The sequence below is a fragment of the Nyctibius grandis genome, chromosome 18 (genome assembly GCF_013368605.1).
Source record: "Nyctibius grandis isolate bNycGra1 chromosome 18, bNycGra1.pri, whole genome shotgun sequence".
Classification (NCBI taxonomy): Eukaryota; Metazoa; Chordata; class Aves; order Nyctibiiformes; family Nyctibiidae; genus Nyctibius; species Nyctibius grandis.
Window position 1 is genome coordinate 593,813 of NC_090675.1, and position 18,490 is coordinate 612,302.

Genomic DNA, 18,490 nt, shown 5'->3' on the forward strand with positions numbered 1-18,490 from the left:
AAACAGAAAACTCAGCTATAGCTTCCCAGGTTTCTGTTGTTTTCTCACACTCCTCGTTAAGCTGCTTGCTGGGTGTAAGGGCTGGAGAATGCAGATCTGGAACAGACGGTTTGTGCTGTGGGGCTGTCCTGTGCGCAGGCCGGGATTGAGCAAGCTGCCCCTCCGACCCTCCCCAGTGCAGAACTAGATTAAGTTTCCCTTGCGCTGCAACATCTGAATTCCCAGCAGCCAGAGGACAAGATTTCTGTTCTAACGAACTTCCTTTCTTCCTTTTCTCCCGAGGGGCGATGGAGCTCGAGATTAAATAGCATTGAAAGGCAGCTGCTTCTCTTCTCCTTTGGCAGAAAAGGAGTTGTCAAGTCTTTGCATATGAAAGTTATTGCCAAGAACTGTTTTCCCCTGTCTCCTGCAGGAGAGGAATTAAGGTCGTTTCCTAAGCACCCGCGCCGTCGCTGCCTGCCTTTGGCGAAAAACCTTCTCATGTGCTGCTTCAAGCCTGGCTTCGGGGTTCGCAGCTTTCCCGGCTGCTGTGGCCCAGATTTGGGGGGGGGGGGGAAAGGAAAAAGAGACCAAACTGCCCCCGCGGCAGCGCGCCCCTGCCCCGGCTCCGGGGGAACCCGCGGCCGAACGCTGGCCGGGAGGGCCCGGCCGGGGCGCCCCCGCCTGTCCCCGCAGCCCCGCGCCGCCACGTGCGGGCCGGGGGCGGAGCGGGGCCGGTCCCGCCCCGCAGCCGGGGCCGCTCCTGCGCAGTGGGGGGGCGGCCGGCGCGCGGCGGCCGCGGGGCAGAGCGGCGGCGGGTGCCCCATGCCGCGGGGCAGGGCGGCCGCCTCGGCGGGGAGCCGCGATGATCCCCTACTTCTCCGACAACGCCGTGATCTCCCAGGGCGCCATCGCCCAGCTGTGAGTACCGGAGAGACCGGCACCGGCCGGCACAGCCTCCCCCCCGGGTGCCGCTCCGCCCGCCCGGTCCGCGCGGGTCCCCCCTGCCCCGGTGTGCCGCCCGCCCGCCCGGGCTGCGCTTTCCCCGCTCTCGGTACTCGGTTTCGCCGCGCGTTTCCTTCGGGCAAACTTTTCCCCGGCCGCGGAGCCGGCGCCGCAGCGGGAGGCGGCCGGCGGGAGCGGGGCTGCGGCGGCAGCGGCACGGCGGGGCTGCCCGTGTCCCCCGTACCGCTGGTGCGCCTGGCTTTTCCCTGCCAACACCCCGGGGCTCGGCTGGGCGCTTCCGTCACTGTTACAGTGTTACCGCCCCGGGGAACGCGGGTCTGCCGAGGTGGGAGCCGCCGGTGCGGGGCCCCGGGGCGGTGCGGGGCCGGGCTGCAGCACGCTGCCCTCGCCGCTCCGGCAGACACGCAGCCAGGCGGTGCCTGGATGGTGAGGTGTGAGCTTCCAGTGGCCGCGTACCTTGGCCCTTCCTTGGGCTTAAAGCAGAGATTAGCCTCCGTGTTTGGTCTCTCTTGGTTTATCACCGGGTGGCCGGTGGGGGCTGCGGGTTTGCGGTGGGGTTTTTTTTCCCCCAGGTCGGTGCAATAGGAGCAGGACTGAGACCTCACACTCAGGACCCGCAGGTCATGAGGGAGAGACGGGAGCTGGTGCCAGTTTTCAAGTACTGTCAGTCTTGGGCAGCTATAGAGTGTAGAGTGTCCCTGTGCCCCTTACTAAGCCGCTTGAAAAATCAGTCTCTCCAGCTGCACACCCCCCTTTGACATGCAGATAGAAATAATCACTTAATTTGTAGGCAGTTAACAGTTGTGGGGTTTGGCTGGAAGGATTAAGGAGGGAAACGGCTGCCATGGGGGGGTAGATAAGGCTTTTAGAGAGAGTCGCTGTGCTCTAGTCGTGCTTGATATTTCTTTAAATAAGCCAGTGGCTGTCTTATCTCTTGGAAACATCGTGAAAGGCTTAAAGATAGTAAGATAAAATACTGAGTCCCACCTGGAACTGCGTTCTTGTTGTAAGAAACTGCTAGGAATTGAGCTGCCTTGCATTTATGAGGTCTTCAGTAGATATCCCTGTTTATGCTTGATATGGAAATAAGTCCCTGGACTCTGTGGCCTCTTTTTTGAGCATTAGCAATCACTGCGGTAGTTGGTAATCAGTTTAGTTAAGTCTCCCTGAGCCTTTCATACTCAGCCCAGAATGTTTGTAATTAGTCATTTTTTTCCGCTCGCGGTGTTGCCTGTAAACATGACGGCCTTCCCTGTGGTTGCTGGTAATGTAGGTTTAACAGTGATACACCTGAACTGTTCTGTGGAAGCAAGGATGCAACTGGGTATGCCCTGGGCCTTGGGAAGTAGCAACAGTTCTGGAATTGTGGAAAAAAAACCCAACCTACTATAGGCTGAAACATTTCCTTACAGCTCCAGATGATTTACTAAGCTGTATTAGGTAGCTAGGTAACAATTTAAGTGCTTTTAAGATGTTTGTTTTATACACCGCTCAAACACTTAACCCGCAGTTTGAGACTGTACGGAAAGGGATCAAAAGAAAGGGGAAATACTGCTCGTCTCTGCCCCCTTGGTCGCCTGTAGCCCTGCGGTCTTGTATCTAGTTGTTTAAATTGCCACTTGGTTGAGAGGGCCACCCTTCCCTTTTCTGGGGAGGGAGATAACGGAGTTATCAGAGGAGCTTACGCTGTCCTTTGCCTCCTGGAAGGAAAGATTAATAAGCATGAGAATGACAGAGCTTTTGGCCCACGCATAAACGTTCGCACAAGGCTGAGCGCTGGATTAATATTTTGATAGCGTTCGCAATCAGGACGCTGCTGTGGCTTCGGGGCTGGCATAATAAAGACCTGTCTTCAAGTTTATATTCACAAGTTCATAAAGGCTGATTAATATTGGATGTCCTTGTTTCATTGTGGGCAAGACCTAAAAATCCAGATTTTGTTGTTTCGCTGTGCTAAAAATGTGTTCTCTGTGGAATGGGAAGGGCAGTAGTGACCCAAACGTTATCAGAAACTTCTGTTTCAGTGTATTCTTTAGTAGATGTATTTGGCTAATCAGCTCTGACTTTCAGCGATCAGCAGAAATTACTCTTGTGTTGACGCTTTTAGTCAGTAATGTAGTCAGCGGGTCTGGGTCTAATTCATTTCAGGTTCACAAGGATTCAAATCAAATGTCCGAGAGATTTGTATTTATCAAAATGCTCAGAATTTATAATTGCAACTCATTCCAGAAAGTCTTGCTACTCTCATTGAACCTAGTGGGAATTCTGCTGATTTACTAGTTTATTTGTGTGGAGGATTCAAAATTTACTTTGGTCTACTAAAACTCTAAGGCAGCTGATGGAGAGATAGAAAGAAAAAAGCAAAACTTCAGTCTGCAAATACCAAAGAATTGTTAACAGAAGAAGCCTGGAGAAATTGCCATAGATCAGTTCTTCCTGCCTGCGGTCGCTTCCTCTGCCTGTGGCCAAGTTTTAGGTATCTCATTCATTGGTGGTGCCCCTGAAGTGTTTTTTCCGTGTCCCTGTGATAATGCCAGATTCCTCTGTCGCTCCGTTTTCCTCTTTATCTCGGTAGCAAAGCAGGATTATCCAGCGATCAGGGCGCTCGCTTGGGATTTGGGAAGACCCGGCTCTTGCTCCCTGCTGCGCCACATCCTTCCTGTGCAACCCTGGCCGGGTCCCACCAGGCCGGTGTTCACCAAGGGAGTGGTGCCTGCAGATGCAGATGGACGCTTAGCTTTTCTTTTGAACCTGAGAATTGACCGCCTAGCTTTGGTGCCCGCATCCCCCTGGCATTTTTGTGCATTTTTGTGTGTGTTTAAATACTTTTGTCTCTGCCTCAGCATCCTTTCTGCAAAGCAGCAGTGAGAACCCTCGCTGGGCTCACGTTGGGTGCGTGTTTACTACTTCATCCTCCAACACTTGGGGAGCCAGATGGATCTAAAAACAGGAATATGCTTGCTACTTTCCATCGTTCTCGTACTTGCTTCATCCCGGTCTGTTTTCTATTACAGGATGTTAACTGGGAGGTTTTGTAAGTATTTTAAAACTTGGGGGGAAAAAAAAGCAGCAGCTAGAATGGATAGTTTATTCAGTGTTGTGGGTGTAACTTGGAGCTCTTGAAAAAAAAGAAGAAAGTAGTAAACCCCACAGGTTAAACAGGATTATTTTCAGCGAAAGGTTAAAGGTAGCCAGTAAATGTTCTTGCAGACTTCCCTTAGCAGCCTGTTGCTCTCTCACATGATCAGTTTTCTTGTAAGTGACAACTCTGCTTCTGCGTAGTGTGAAGAAACAGCACTTTACCGTGTAAGAGGAAGTTACGGGCTGTGCAGGTAATTACAAGCTGTACGCTAAATTACAACACCGGGTAATTCGGGCTCATTGTATTGCCGCCTCCTTGCTGCAGCCTGTCTTTGTGCCCAGCCTGCCTTGGCCCTTGTCCTCCCCACCCCTTTCATTTACCTCTATCATGCAGTCATGGCCTTTGTGCTAGGAAGTTTCGTGACCATCTAATTTTAAATTACACCAAGTGCCAAGTCAGGAACTTAGGTAGCTGTGCGGCTGCTGTTGCCATTGTTTGGAGAGCTGCTTTTTTATTTATTTATCATATAGAAACCTTACAACCTTTTTATTTGCTCCCAGTGTTACTGCTGCCAAAACCCTTGACCATTCAGCACTTAGACCGCAATCCTCCAAGCAGCATGTTATTGGAAATCTTTAATTGCCTCTGTGCCAGTGTAAGTGCTGCACCTTTGTGAGTATTTTACCATTGTGCTGAGAGTTGATGTTATTTAAGAGTTGACGAGGAGATGCTTGGAAACAGCTGCTCAAAAGACTGGGATCAGCCAAGGGATTCCAGTTACTGCCATCAGCTCTAGTTGAAGTCACCTTCTGAGCTGAGGGTCGCTCTGGTTAGAGGTGCTTGAAATATGGAAACAAGTTGATCAGCTCTTCATCTCTTGTAGAGGCTGGTAGGACCTGTACGGACCATAACAGCGCTGTTTTCCACTTAAAGTGTGTGTTATGTGCTCAGGGTTTGTGCGCCTGCACAGGGCAGGCTCCTGCTCCATCAAGGGCGCGATGGGAATGTGCAGGCAGGGGAGCCTGACCCCTTACCCTTCCTGCCCACCCCTCCGCGCAGCTCCGCTCCCCCCCGCGCAGTGGATGGGCTTCCTGTTGACAGAGCTGAGTCGTCGGGGATTTCTCATCTTTTTTATTTCTTTGCTCATTGCAGTGACACAAATGCAATGCGTAAAAGGCCTCTTACTACCCACTGATTGTTAAAAACTCTGTGCAAGTAAGTTGTGGTAGTTGGGTAAGAGTAGTATGCTGTGTGCTCCAACGTTGATCATTAACTAAGCCAGGGCTGTATTGTTCATAACTACTTTTCCTGTTTGGCTTTTCCTTTTATTCCACTGGAAGCTGTGGGTATTTGTCTCACCGATCCTTCCTGGTAGGGGGTTGGAAGAGAGACAGAGATGATTATCGGATGTAAAATCAAAACTTGAGCAGCAAACTAGTGTTTCAAGGACAAAACCCCCACACACGACCTGTTTTTAAGCAATATGTTTTAGTTAGGGAGCCCACGCTGCTGGGCTGCCAAGTTCATGTTTTAAAAGGCTGTGAATGGTAGAGTTGCCTTTGAGATTCTGTGTTTTCTTGAAACTTCTGCAGATGTTCCTGTCTCTGGAAATGCTTGGGATTTTTCTAAAGACTACAAAGCAGAAGGACCCAAGTGAGATTATCGGCAGAAAAGGACCTTTTTGGGGCCAGTGAATAGGCTGGCTGGGATTTTTTTTGCAGGACTGTACTTCCTTGTACCTTTATCACAGAGCCCCTGGCTAAAATGTTACTTCATTGTTTTTTAAACAACTTCAGGCTAACATTCTTGAAACTCTTGCTTCTAACTAGTGTTCGTGGGGTCAGAGAAAGTTTAAAATTCTGTATCCCGTTCTGCCGTAGGCTCTGAAGAGTCGCCGTCTCCTCTGCATCGGGGTTGGACTAGATGATCTTCAGAGGTCCTTTCCAACCCTTGACCATTCTGTGTGATTCTGTGTGTGACAAACAGCATTTAAATTATCAGCCCGTATGGGCTTAAAACTAGTTCAGCAAATATTTTTTCTCCAGTGTAATGGATGTAGCGTGTACAGAGCAAACCTGCAACTTGAGTTTCCAGCCGTGGTGTTTCGTAGCAGCTGGCTGAAGACTCTGTTTCCACAAACGTGGGGTAAAATTCCCTTCTGTCGTTAATTCTGAATGCTTGTGCTTTTGCCGAAGGATTCGGAAGACACCACCTCGCTTTGCGTGTGCACCTGGGCCAGAGCTTGAATCCGGCAGCTTGGGAAGTAGCCGGGGACTGGCAGTGGTTGTTCTGCAGGCACCTCTTGCTGCGTTGGGTAGGATTAACCAAGCGTTTTGTGACAGAGAGGAGCCTTTTGGTTCAAGTACATCAGCCTGCAACTGAGGGAGTCTGAGGAAAGAAGAACCTGTAGAGGTGAATGATAAAGTTAAAGCCGTGCCCCAGCGTTCACAAAGGCTGGGGGTAATGCAGGAATCCAGCCTGAGAGATCTCTGTGTAGGGTTGGCACTTGTTGGCATTGGCAGCTTTTCAAATTTAGGCATTTCTGGGTATATTAAGGCCACAGGCTCCTCATTCAGTGCATTTTCCTGTTTATCCTGTACTTATCTGGCCCTCATCAACACTGTATTCAGCCCGTTGGGGTCCCTGGGTTTATTTGTAATAAGCCATTTAAGAAGTATTCTTTTTCTCAAAACACCGTTGTTACAAGTAGGCTAAATCCACAGACTGCTGAACCAGAAATGATTTAGTCCTTTCTTTTAAACAAATGATCTTTGTCACTTAGTAGCGAAGCCCTTAGTTTGTTCACACGCTCCTCACAATGGCTTCACGCGGTCCATATTGTCCCACCAGCCTGGGCCTTCCCCTGCCTGTGATCTCTGTGGTTCTGGCTTTGGTTCGCACTGTCTTAAACGTCCAGCTTTTCACTGGAAAAGTGCAGATTTGTTACATCTGAACTTTGCGGTGTGGCTTTTGTGGAGGCACAGAGACCAACCGGAGTAAGTTCACGCCTTGGTTCAGCTGTCTCGACGTGCCCAGGGTGGGTTGGGACCCCTGCCGAGGGCTGTTAGATGGGTTGAGCTTAGACTTAATTGTCTGCACACCAGTGTTACCGTGTATAACGAACTGTGCTGTATTTTCTTTCTCCCCATCCTTTGTTCGCCAGCGTGAAGAGAATGAATCTGCTCATCTGAGCCTCGCGCTGCCCTGCAGCCTCTGCTCTTACAGCGTCCTGATGGGATGGGATGCTTTGGAGCGCGCTGTCACCTGGGCCTTGGCTCACCCACCTCTTGCTTGTCGGGGTGGTGGGCGCAGGCAGCCCTACTCTGGATTTATTGCCAATGTTTCGTGAGAGACTCCAGACGGCACGTGGGACGGGAGGAGGGTCATTTGGATTAGCAAATGGTAAATTTACCTTTGTCAAGTCATAATTTAGGTGGGAACTTCATTTGCACAAAGGTACAGATGGGAAAAGCCATCATTAGTCTTACCTTTGTCCTCTAAAACTTAGTCTGTAAGTCTTCTGCTTGCTTTCTGCAGCTCAGTGATGGATTAAAATGAACCCAGAATTGTTTTTTTCTTTTTTTTTTTTAAGGCTCATTGTGTGGTGGTGTGTGAAGAGTTTGTCATTGGCTTTTTTGTTGTTGTTACTGTTAGGGTTGTTTGTTTTTTTTTCCTTTATTTGCTTTGAAAAAGAGATGGAGAAATCAAAAAACAAATGCAAAGTGGAACAGCTGCATTCCTCTGCGTGTTGCAAAGACTGAAAGCCGGTTAGTCTAAATAAAAACAAATAATTTGTCAGCACCATTTCTAGCCCTCCTGTTGGTTTGCCACGATGAAAAAGTCGTAAGAAAGCAAACTGAGGAATATTCATGTGCCTCGTTAACGAGCAGAGGTGAGGAGCGCAGAATAAACATCCATCCATGATGTGATCATCCGTGCAGCGCATGCGCGGGAGCGGGGCCGGTGCGTGTTGCTGAGCTGTCCCTGTGAACGCCGGCGTGGGTCAGCGAGCCGGGGAGCCCGTGGTCGGGGAGCGGCGGCTGCTCGGCACGACACGGGGGGACACGGGGCAGGACACGGGGCGACACGGGGCAGGACACGGGGGAACACGGGGCAGGACACGAGGGACACGGGGCAGGACATCGCCGGGATTCCAGCACAGTCACCAGAGCAAAACCTTGACGCCGTCGTAACGTTACTGACTTTTTTGTCCTTAGTTCCTTCAAGTACGTCATGAAACGTTTTATGAGAGGCTCTCTAGCTTGAAATTAAGCAAATGTCTATTCTAGAGCCTTTTTAAGAGCCTTTTCCCTAAAGTACACTCTGTTCTTGTTAGAGGCTTCTCTGGGCCCGTGACACTCGGCAGTGTTTAATATTCTGTTGCTCTTTTTACTTTAATGTGTGGTTTTAAAGGGGTTTATGTGCTTTTAGGAAATATGAAGACCTGAGTTAACCACTGAAAATTGGCTGCCAAACTGCCTAAAGTGCTAATTCTGATGAAATTTAGCACCTGACTTTTGCAGGGATAAACACATCTGGAATCTCTGCTCTTCGGAGTTCAAGCTTCTTGTAAAATAAAACTTTATTTAATATGTTTCCAGTCTGAGTCTTAGTCAGCAAAACTTTGCAGGGGTTTTTATGTTGAGTTAGAAACTCCTTCAAATGCATTTTGAAGTTAAGGACTGACATCTCCTTTAACTGAAAGTCACATTAAAGTGCTAAAAGAGTAGGCTACTTTGCAGCTGTATTGAGGAATCGCAAGTGCAAAACTGCAGTGTGATGGTTCAAAATGATGCACGTTGCTGTTTCCTTTTATTTGCTTTTTTCATGAGCAGATATGGAGAGTGCATGGTTCGAATGGTACTGCTTCTCCACTTTTATTTAAAGTGTCTATATAAAAACATTGCAATGCTTGGGAACAGTTTTTGAAGTTCACTTGTCTGCTACTTCGAACTTTCGCCTCGTGGGCTGCCCCTCGTTTCAGCCTTTGTCGGAGCTGGGAGATGCTGCGGTGGTGTTACACAGCCCACAGTCTATCAGCTTCTGTTTAAAGTGGTGCATGGTGAGTGATTAATGGAAATTATTTCAGGAATAAAGGACTCCTGGTAAGCTGATCCCTATTCAGAGAGCCAAAAGAAAAGCGGAGTCACAAGGGATGTTGTCTCCAGGAAGAACGTGCTACATCCGTGGGGGGAAGAGTTGGATTGGAAAGCGATGCTGAGTCTGCAGTTTGAAATGCGTCATAATTATATCTCATGGTCTGATTTGGAGAGCTTTTCCTGATGGCTCCGGAGACTGATTGTCACTTACACCAGCAGAACGCTGGAGTGGTGTTCTTGGCTTCTGCGGGGTAGGTGTGTGCTGTACGGGGCCGGGCGAGCTGGACGAGGCAGCGTGTCCCCAGGCTGCTGGGGAGCAGACTGCCTGCAAAGGCTCAGTTACCCCATTCCCCGCAGCGCTGGGTCAGTTAACCCAAAGGGATGCTGCATTTCTTCTTTGGTTTGCAGCTTTAAATTGAATCTGAAGTTTGTGTTAACCTTGCTTATGCTAAGGACTGGCCTTGTAAGTGTTGCCTTGGTTTGAAGAAAACACACAGAATCCATGAAACCATCCCAACTATAAAATGTTTCTGATCCTTTGTCTTTGATGTTTTCTCACTACTAACTGATTAAAATTTCAAGTCATCGTTTACAGCCACATTGAAGTTTGTATTCCCTTAATTGTGGCTTTGCTATTCCAGAAAATGAAGTCACTGACATATTAGCAAGGGTGAGCAGATCAATAGCCTGGTTACGGGCCGTATCGGCACAACAGGTAAAGCTCCCTGTGACTTCCAATTTCAAATCAAAACCTATTGAAAGCAATCTGGCACATGGCTGTTCTCTCTGAAACAGTTCACAAACCATCTCACATCGCTGGTTACCACTGACTGTCCTTTTTGTTAATCTGAAGGGACAGTCAGTCCTAAACTGATTTTACTCTTCCTGCTGGAAACTGTCATTTAGGGATCAAATAGCCTCGTGCATGGGGAGAATGCAATAAGAATGAGAGAAAATGGAAAGTGCTGAGTGCTGCAGAAGTTAAAATACTGAACAAATAACTTCCTTCTATTTTTTTACGAGTCAAATCCAGCAGCCTCTGGATGATTTTTTGATGCTTTTGGTAAATAAGCATCTGCTGCTTCTTAGCACAGAGGAAAAGGCTTATTATTCAGCATTGATTTCTTTGTGTGGAGACAGAGTGGTCCTTGTTTTGGTGCTCTATTTCCAGGGATCTATTAATGTATTTACTGAGGGCAGGCAAGGAGGCTGCCATCAGAGCCAGGCTGCTTCCCCAGCGTAATCCCTCCATCCCATGCCCCCCTCCAGGCATCGGGACGGTTGCAGAGCCGAATCCTGGCATGGGGCTGCTTCACCAGGCAGCAGGACCTCTGCTCTGCAGCTCTCCACAGCCACACTCTATGCTGGCCACCTCCACCATAACCAGCAAAAGAAGCGGTGGAGCAACGTCCTCGTTGACCTGCCCGCACCCGGGCTGTGGCTGCTCTGCTCTGCCCAAGTCTACGAGGCTGCGCTTGTGCCCGGAGGGAGCCGTGGCGGTCAGGGAGGGTGCGGGGCTGTGTGGGTGCACAGGGTGCCCAGCTTTGAGCGGGTGCCAGGGCGCTTGCCAGCTCCTGGTCAGAATGTCCCCATCCCGGGGACACAGCCAGCACTGGCGGCGGTTCAGGCAAGTCAGTGGTCTCCGTCCATGTTTAAAGTGCTGGGCATACGTCGTCTAAATATAGGTGCCCCTGGACTTGGCTCTGCGGGGAGGGACAGTGTGTTGACCTTAGCGTGTCTCCTGTGACTTGTGTTACAGTCGTATTTAAAGCAGAGGGGTCCTTCTGGCGGGGCGCTGCCAGGCAGGCCAAACATGGTCAGGTCTGTGACAGCGATGAATCCTGCACGTGCAGGGAGATCGGAGTGAAAATCAGTTCTGAAATATCCTGTATTACACGTGTTTAAACATAGTGGAAAGACCTTTCAGGTTTGTTAGTTAACCAGCTACTCGAGGATGTGTGAGCTGTTGTTTAAGGTTTAAAAAGAAATGTGCTGTGTATGAAGGTAACACTTTCAAACTCTGGTAGAAGGGGAGATTATCATGTGGTTTAAAGGTGATCAACATGGGCTGTGTTAAATCTGTGAGAAAAAAAGATAAGTACGTGTCAGTCAGAGGGGTGGTGTTTCTGAAGATAACTGATCAAAAAAGCTGGGGTTTTTCCTCTGATCCTTGATGCGATAGATTCTCCTCATGAAGTTTTCTCATGTTGATTAAAGTGTTTTTAAGAATATATCTGTGAAAGCATTTTGTTCATACCACAGCAGCCAGCTCGTTTTGGACAGGCTGAGCTGGCAGGAGTGCGGCACGTGGTGGTAAAACATCGCGGAGGGCTCTCTTGGGTGTCGCTGTCCTGCTCCGTGAACCCCGTGGAATGCATTAAAGTCCGTGGATGTTTAACCTGTATATAGCACAAGAAGAATGTCGTGTAGGGCTTTAATCTGGGAATGTCTTGACTTGGAGACCTGGAAGCCTTTGGGGACTATCATGTAAAACAAATTCCTTTCACGGTCTCGCTTCCGGTCTGGGTCTCTTGCTTAAAAAAGTGCAGAGAATCGAATTTCTTCTGTAAACACCAAGTGCCTGGATTTCTTAATAAGCATCTTAATTGTGCTAGCCGCCCCCTTGCTAGTACGTGAGCTGCCGTGCTCGGACTGTAGAAAAAATGATTTTGTGCATCTCTTCAGTCCCAAATTCCAGAGCTCACCAGAGCAAGAAACAAGTTTGCACAACTTGTTTTGCTGTTGCTTTTTGGAATATTTTTCTTTCTCTCTGGGTGGATTCTCTGAAGCCGGCATGGAGGCTGCCTGTGGGCCACCCAGCATGTGCCTTGCTGGGACTCCCGTCGCGTTGTTTAGCCAGGTAGGCGGTCAGTAAAGTGTTCTGCTCTTTGCACTGTGCGGAAGATGAGTGCGTTTCAGTGTGTGATGGCTTGCACCCATCCTTGCATGGCTCTGCTCTTCAGTGCCGTGATGGATCATACCGCCTGCACCCAAGTTTGTGTTCCTCAAAATGAGTTATTACCTGACGGTCTGTGCTGCAGTGGGATGTCCCAGCCCATGCTGCGCTTCCGTGGCAGCAGCAGCATCGTGACTCGGTGCATCTCGCTTGCCCACGAGCTGCCCAGCCTCGGCACCAGGACGTTTGCTGGCTTCCAAGAGGATGGAGCCAGGCTCTTCTCAGTGACATCCCTTGACAGGACAAGGGGCAATGGGTGCAAGCTGGAACACAGGAGGTTCCACTTAAATTTGAGGAAAAACTTCTTTACTGTAAGGGTGACTGAACACTGGAACAGGCTGCCCAGAGAGGTTGTGGAGTCTCCTTCTCTGGAGACATTCAAAACCCGCCTGGACGCGTTCCTGTGTGATATGGTCTAGGCAATCCTGCCCCGGCAGGGGGATTGGACTAGATGATCTTTCGACGTCCCTTCCAATCCCTAACATTCTGTGATTCTGTGATTCCTCAGCCCTGCTCCGAGGCTGCCCAGCGCTGGCAGGGCGCGATGCCGACGGGCTCTGCAGCGGGGTGGCACGGGGAGGTGGTGCGTGCGTTACTGTATGAGCATGCGTTCGCAGCAGCCCCGTGAAACGTAACGCAGAGCTGTCGGCAGCGGGCCTGGGCGCGTGGACGGGGGGAAGGCAGCGCTGAGGAGGCTGGCGAGGAGGCAGTGATGCCTGGGTGAGGGGTCTGCCTGCATTGCCTTCGATTTAGGAGTTTGTATGTCGTTGAGCTGGATCATTCGTAGGCCAGGGGTACATGGGGGGAATGGGAAACCCACGGGGGCTTTGACTTCTATCAGAAATTATAAACGTCTTCTTCTGGGGTCTGGCTTAAAACAAAACCCAGTCTGCTTTCCTGCACCTGTAACAAATAAATCCCAGCCCTGCCTGCGAGGGAATACATTTGATAGGAGTCCAAAGGTCGGCTCACCACTGCAGAGCCAGGCTCAGGGCACCGGGCGGCAGAGGAATGCTGCAGGGGGTTGTGGTTGTCTTCAGCACAGTGCAGACCGCAGCTGCGTGGGCTGAAAGCTTGGGCTGCTGTCATTGCTCCCCTCGCTGGCAGCAAGGCATCTCTGGCAGGGATGGGTTTCTCAGCCCAGAGCTGTCGCCTCCTGTGCCATCTCCAAAGGATGCCACTGCCCTCACCAGTGTACCCAGGCTGCCCAAGCTGCTTTGACTGTGAAGTTTGTGAAATGGTTTCTAGAGCTCAATTCAAATGATCCTGGTGGCAGAGGAGCACTGATGGCGTGTGTGCCTGATGTTTTTTTCCAGTAGTGGGCTTGCCTTGTGGACGGTTAACTCGGTAGGGTATTGAGTGGGTGTCAACATTCCCTACAGCCTTGTTGGATGACTTGAGGCTGGTTAGATCCCATCTCTGAAACTCAGTCTGAGTGTGGTTGTTTCGTGCATCTGAAGTGGTTGCTCTTCACTTGCAGACACAACCGTGCTCATCAGTGCTCCCTTTTGCATGTTGTACCCTCTCTGAATTTACCGTAAATTCTCTCCTCACTTGGAGCAAGTAAAAAGAATGCCTTTAGAGTTGCAATGCCTTTAGAGTTCAGATTGACACCCATCATCCTCGCCTTTGGGTATCTTCTAGCAAACTAAGTTTTTCTTGTTGTCTCAGCTCAGCTTCAGCAGATGTCCATATCGGAGACCAAAGCGAGGAAAAGATGACTTTGCCATGGTGAGAAGGGATCAGTAGATACGTTAGTACAAACGCGTTACCGTTGGCATGGCAGATCTTTCTGTGGTTATGCCTGTGTGTGTTGTTGCAGCTGAATGATCTCCCCAGGGAGCCCCACCTTGGAGCAGAGGAAGTGCCTGTAGACAGTTCCTTTAAAAAAAAAAAAAAAAAAAAAGGTACAAATGCAGATGTTGCTAAAAATGCCGTTTACGTCAAACATCTGAGATGGAGCGGGTTCCCACGCTTCGTTTGTTTTTCTCCTTGTGCTGTTTCTTAAGTTGCAAAAGTGCTGAGTGGCGAGAGACGGCCTTTGTTGGAGAACCACTTCCCCTTTCTCTCCCTGCCCTCAGTGTTGTCACCTCTGTTGACAGTGTTACAGAGCCCTTTTCGGTAAGTCACGGCCCTTGTTTTCCTCTGCACTGGGTTTGTTTCTATTTTGGATATCAGAGAAGCCTGGACTTGTCTGTGTGTGCTGCCAGCTGACCCTATTAATACCAGTGTCAGTGTAGAGCAATCCTGAGTTATCCTTGCCTTTTCCATTTCCCTGTTGTGGTGGCTTTTTGTTTACTGGGTTTTGGGTTTTTTTTTTATTAATGACTGGTATTACTTTGCTTTACACAGCTCTGAGAACTGACCTCTGGGTGAAGAGAACTGGGTGCCTTCATCACTTGCCTAGGAGCAAAAGCTTAAACTGGAAGCCAACCATTGCTCTCTTCTATATAATTCATTAATAGTGTTGGTGATTATTAAACTAGGTGCTTTAAAAAGTAAGCAAGGGAAATAAGGATGATGTTTATTGAAAAACAAACTACAGTGAAGGTGAAAGGCTTTTTAGGGAGGGGTGCTGGAGATGTGTGATGCTCTCGTCCAGTGGTTTGATGGAGAAATGCCCTTGGGTGCCAGGCGGCACATCCTTCCAGCTGTGTGCCCAGCCACCGGCGCACCCTTGGCTGGGGGACTGATGCTCTGTTAACCAGGACTTTCCTCGTGGCCACGTAAAGTGAGTGGGAGGCTGGGGAAGGCTGGCGGTGAGAGCCGGTCCTGGAGCAGGAGTGATGCTGTGCCCGGGGCCTGCGGAGGGAGGGAGACAGCTGGTTTGGGAAGGGGAGCAGGAGCGAAATGGCTTGAGGTGCTGAGAAAAACAGCAAGCTGCTCGGCCTGCCCTCCTGTAACTTTTTCCACAGCAGGCACAGCAAGCTGCAGCTGGGATTGCTGCTCCTGCGGGGTGAGCCCTGGCGTGCCGCGAGGGCTGGCCCTCGTGTCCCCGCCTGCCCTCCCTCCACGCCTGGCTCCACGGCCCCGGGAATGAGCTAAGGATCGACGCCCGCTACGCCTCTCCTGCCACCGCCTGAATTTTGGTCTTTTTCTTGGTTTTGTGTTTTGCAGCCTGTGGATGACAGAGGGTGGCAGGGCTGGGCTGGCAGCAGAGATGTGCAGTGCAGAGATGTGCGCTCCCCCCTGCACATGCTTTGGCTTCTCGTGTTAGAGCAGAATGTCGGGGGGCTCTTGGGGGAGGAACCTGCCTTAAAACCGAGGGAAAGAAACTGGGCATGCAAGATTTCTTTCAGTTCCGAGTAGCTGCTGGTTTTCAGTGTGTCTTTTCCCTGTCCCACAGCTGTTCAGCCGCTGGCTCTTCAGACGGGGGCTGCCTTTCGCCGCACACGCGAGCAGCGTTTGGCAGAGCGGGCTCCGGGCTGAGACCCCCCCCACCAGCGCCTCAGCCCGGGTGGCTGCACCGACACTTCCCATTTCAGGGTTTGGGCTGCTGAATGCTCCCAGTTAGTCAGCACCAGGGTTAACTCATGTCATTCCTTACTGCCAGGCTTGCCTGCGTGCTCTCCGTCAGTGTTCCCGCTTTTCCTTCGTTTGCTTTTGGGCTGACGGGCCGCTGGAGGGGAAGGGTTTGTCCTGCGGATGGAGAGAAGCTCTTGCCGTAGCCCCTCGTGGGGTGCACAGCCTTGCTGTGTTTGCAAAGCTTGTGCTTGGGTGGGGGTTGTGTCCCAAGGATGCCCTTTAGGAAAACCTCCTTTTGCTGAGGAGTTGGAAGCCTCTGGGGCTGCTGCACAACGCTCCTGTCACGGGGAGCTACAGCTGGAGCCGGGCTTGGGGTAGAAATCCCAGCGCAGCCTCCCGGGGCTGAGCTGCAGCTCGCGAACTCTGTTAGGATGCTGCTCCAGAGCCCTTTGCTGCAGTGTTCTGGTTAATAAACACCTGAGCCTGACAGAGAAATGATGGTTGTATTTCTGTAAATAATACAGGCAGTGGATTTTTATTCAAATGTCAAGTATCTTGAAATATTCTTTCCCCTGCCCCATCATTTTGTAATCTCCCTGTTTCTTCTAAGGGTGACGGGGAGCGGGGCAGGGGGGTGCAGCCTCCCTGCAATGCCCGTGCGGGTGCCGGTGCGTGCCACGGGCACAGCTGGTGAGGAGGTGACAGTCAGTGCGAGGAGGTTTTGCTCCTCACTGCGCTGACCCGTTCCTGTGCCTTGTGCAGGGGCCGTGGTGGGAGGACTTCTGCTGAGGACTTCTGCCGAACCTCAGGGACGGTGCCAGCTCTGTCGTTGTGCTACTTGGCAAGTGCCCGATGAAGGGCTGGGCTGGCCAGGGCAGAGCCTGCTGGAAAGGAGCTGCTCCCGGGAGTAAGCAGAGCTGACTGGAAAGTCATCCTCAGGCTCGCAATAACTTCATTAAGTGTTTATTAGGATAAAACATTGCCAGAAGCTGTTCAGGTGCCTCTTTGCTTTCCTTGCTGTACTGCTAAAAAGCTATTCTCTCCTTTCTTTATGAAATAATTTCGAAAGAAGACCTACAAGGTTCCCTTCTGAGCATTTTACAGTGAGGACTGAGAATTTTTGTCAGAAAACTGGTGGGTGGTGCAGATTCAGCTCCCTCCTGGCTAGAGGTGCAGCCCTTGGGACGAGCAGCCCCTTAGGTGGAAGGCATCGTACGGGGGCGTCATGGCAAAGTGTCAGATGATTCATGTTCTTGCATCACTTTGGCATAGTCCATAAACCAGTAACATTTTCTCTTTTATATCTCTAAAGCAGTTAATTTGGTGTTTGCGTTCGCGGTTTATGAACAGAGCTGTGCAGGGTGACAGCTGGGAAGGCATTCGAGGTTTGTTTGCCATCGCTAAGTTTTATGTGGTTCCCCGATTTTGTAGCATAATGAGGATTTGGTATGAACCAGGTAGTGTTTTCCTTGTGCCTGAGGAGCTCAGTCACCGGGCAGCAAGTCAGGGAGCATGGGAATCGCTTCTGTTCCATGCTGTTATTGCTGGTTAGAAACTGGATCTTCGGAGGGGAGTGTCTGTGCTTTTTGTGCAAAAGGCTTTAAGTAGTTTTGATGTTGTGTCTTGTACAATTCCTACAAAATCTTTTCCGCCTGGGAGAAAAATTGGTACAAGTAGTAATTTCTGTAGGAGTTGCTTAAGTCTTCCGCTTACGTTGGTTCTCTCCCCGGTGAGCGGTGAATTACAAATAGCCCATCGCTGGTGGCCTCAAGGTTGCTACTTCACTTCAGAGGTGAACAGGCTAAATGTGAACAGAAGCGCTTTTTCCACAGCTGTAGTGCTGAGGGTTGCTCGTAGCTTTAATAACTCTTTCACAGATGTGTCCCGAGTAAGTCTCCTCCAGAAGAAAGCCACCATGTAGCAGAGGCCTGGAATACAACTCAGCTTTGTTACTTCTGCCAAGCTGGCTCCTTGTCTTCTGCTCTCCTGGACTCAATTTCTCTCCTGACCACATTTAGTGTCTTAATACCCAGTGTGTTTCCAGGAGATGGTTTCACAGAGCACTGAAGCTCCAGGAGGCTCTGGCAGACAAGATTTTATTAAGTAATTCAAAGCCCAGGTTATGCTTGGGAGCCATCGAGCTGTCAGCAGAGTAAAATCAGTGGATTTTAAAAAATCAGTGGTAGCATGGCTCTGCTGTTATGGTGAGCACGTTTGTTTAGAGCCTCTAATTGACCTTTTCATACGCCTCTATTCTACCTTCTGTGTTTCTGAAGCATCTCAGAGTGGAGCCTTCTGTTAGTGTCCTACAGGAGGAATCCTCTCTCCTCCGTACCTATCGGACAGTATCCAGAGGTGATCTTGCCCTGAAGTATGATGCTTTTGGGAAGGATCATGGCTGGGGCTATCCAGGCAGGAGGGACCCAAACGGAGCAGCCAGCCGTGGGTGGTACGGGGGGTGTCAGGCCAGCGATTGCTCTTTTTTGTCCCTGTAGTGCATCACAGGCACCAAAATCGGCATCTCCCAGAAGAACGGTGTTAAGCTTCACTGGTAGTTACTGTTACAGCTGTTTGGACCTTCCTATGAACTTCTTGCCTTTCCTCCCAAGATTTTCTTTATTGCTTGAATCTCAGAGCAAGGGCTTGGTGTGGTATGTTGTGTGTCTGATGTTAGAAGTTCGTGGCAGATGATGCCAAGAGTGCCCCATAGCGTGCCATGCCCTCGTCCGTGCAGTGTGTCCCCAGAGCTGCAACGGGCAGAAGGACGAGGCTCTTGTCTCCATTATCTGCTCTTTTCCCAATGGTGCTGATGGCCATCTCCTGCCCTCGCTCCTGCCCTGCAGGAGGTGTTGCCCTGCCTGCTCGACCTCCCTGCTCTACAGGAATGATCTCCTTTGCCACATTCTTCACCTGTTCTGACTGTTCATATGGGAAAATACATCC

At 50.3% G+C, this 18,490-nt stretch overlaps 1 protein-coding gene across 2 annotated transcripts in view; it reads left to right on the forward strand.

The window, feature by feature from the left end:
- SSH2 (slingshot protein phosphatase 2) overlaps positions 1–18,490 on the forward strand; it is a 102,948-nt gene that overhangs the window by 43,796 nt on the left and 40,662 nt on the right. Inside the window, exon 1 of one of the 2 annotated variants that reach the window (XM_068415880.1) lies at positions 780–900. The exons of the other annotated variant lie outside the window; for it this stretch is intronic. Coding sequence (XP_068271981.1) covers positions 845–900 — 56 coding nt within the window. The 5' untranslated portion in view covers positions 780–844. Of the gene's footprint in view, positions 1–779; positions 901–18,490 lie in introns of those variants that run through there. 2 annotated transcript variants of the gene reach the window in all.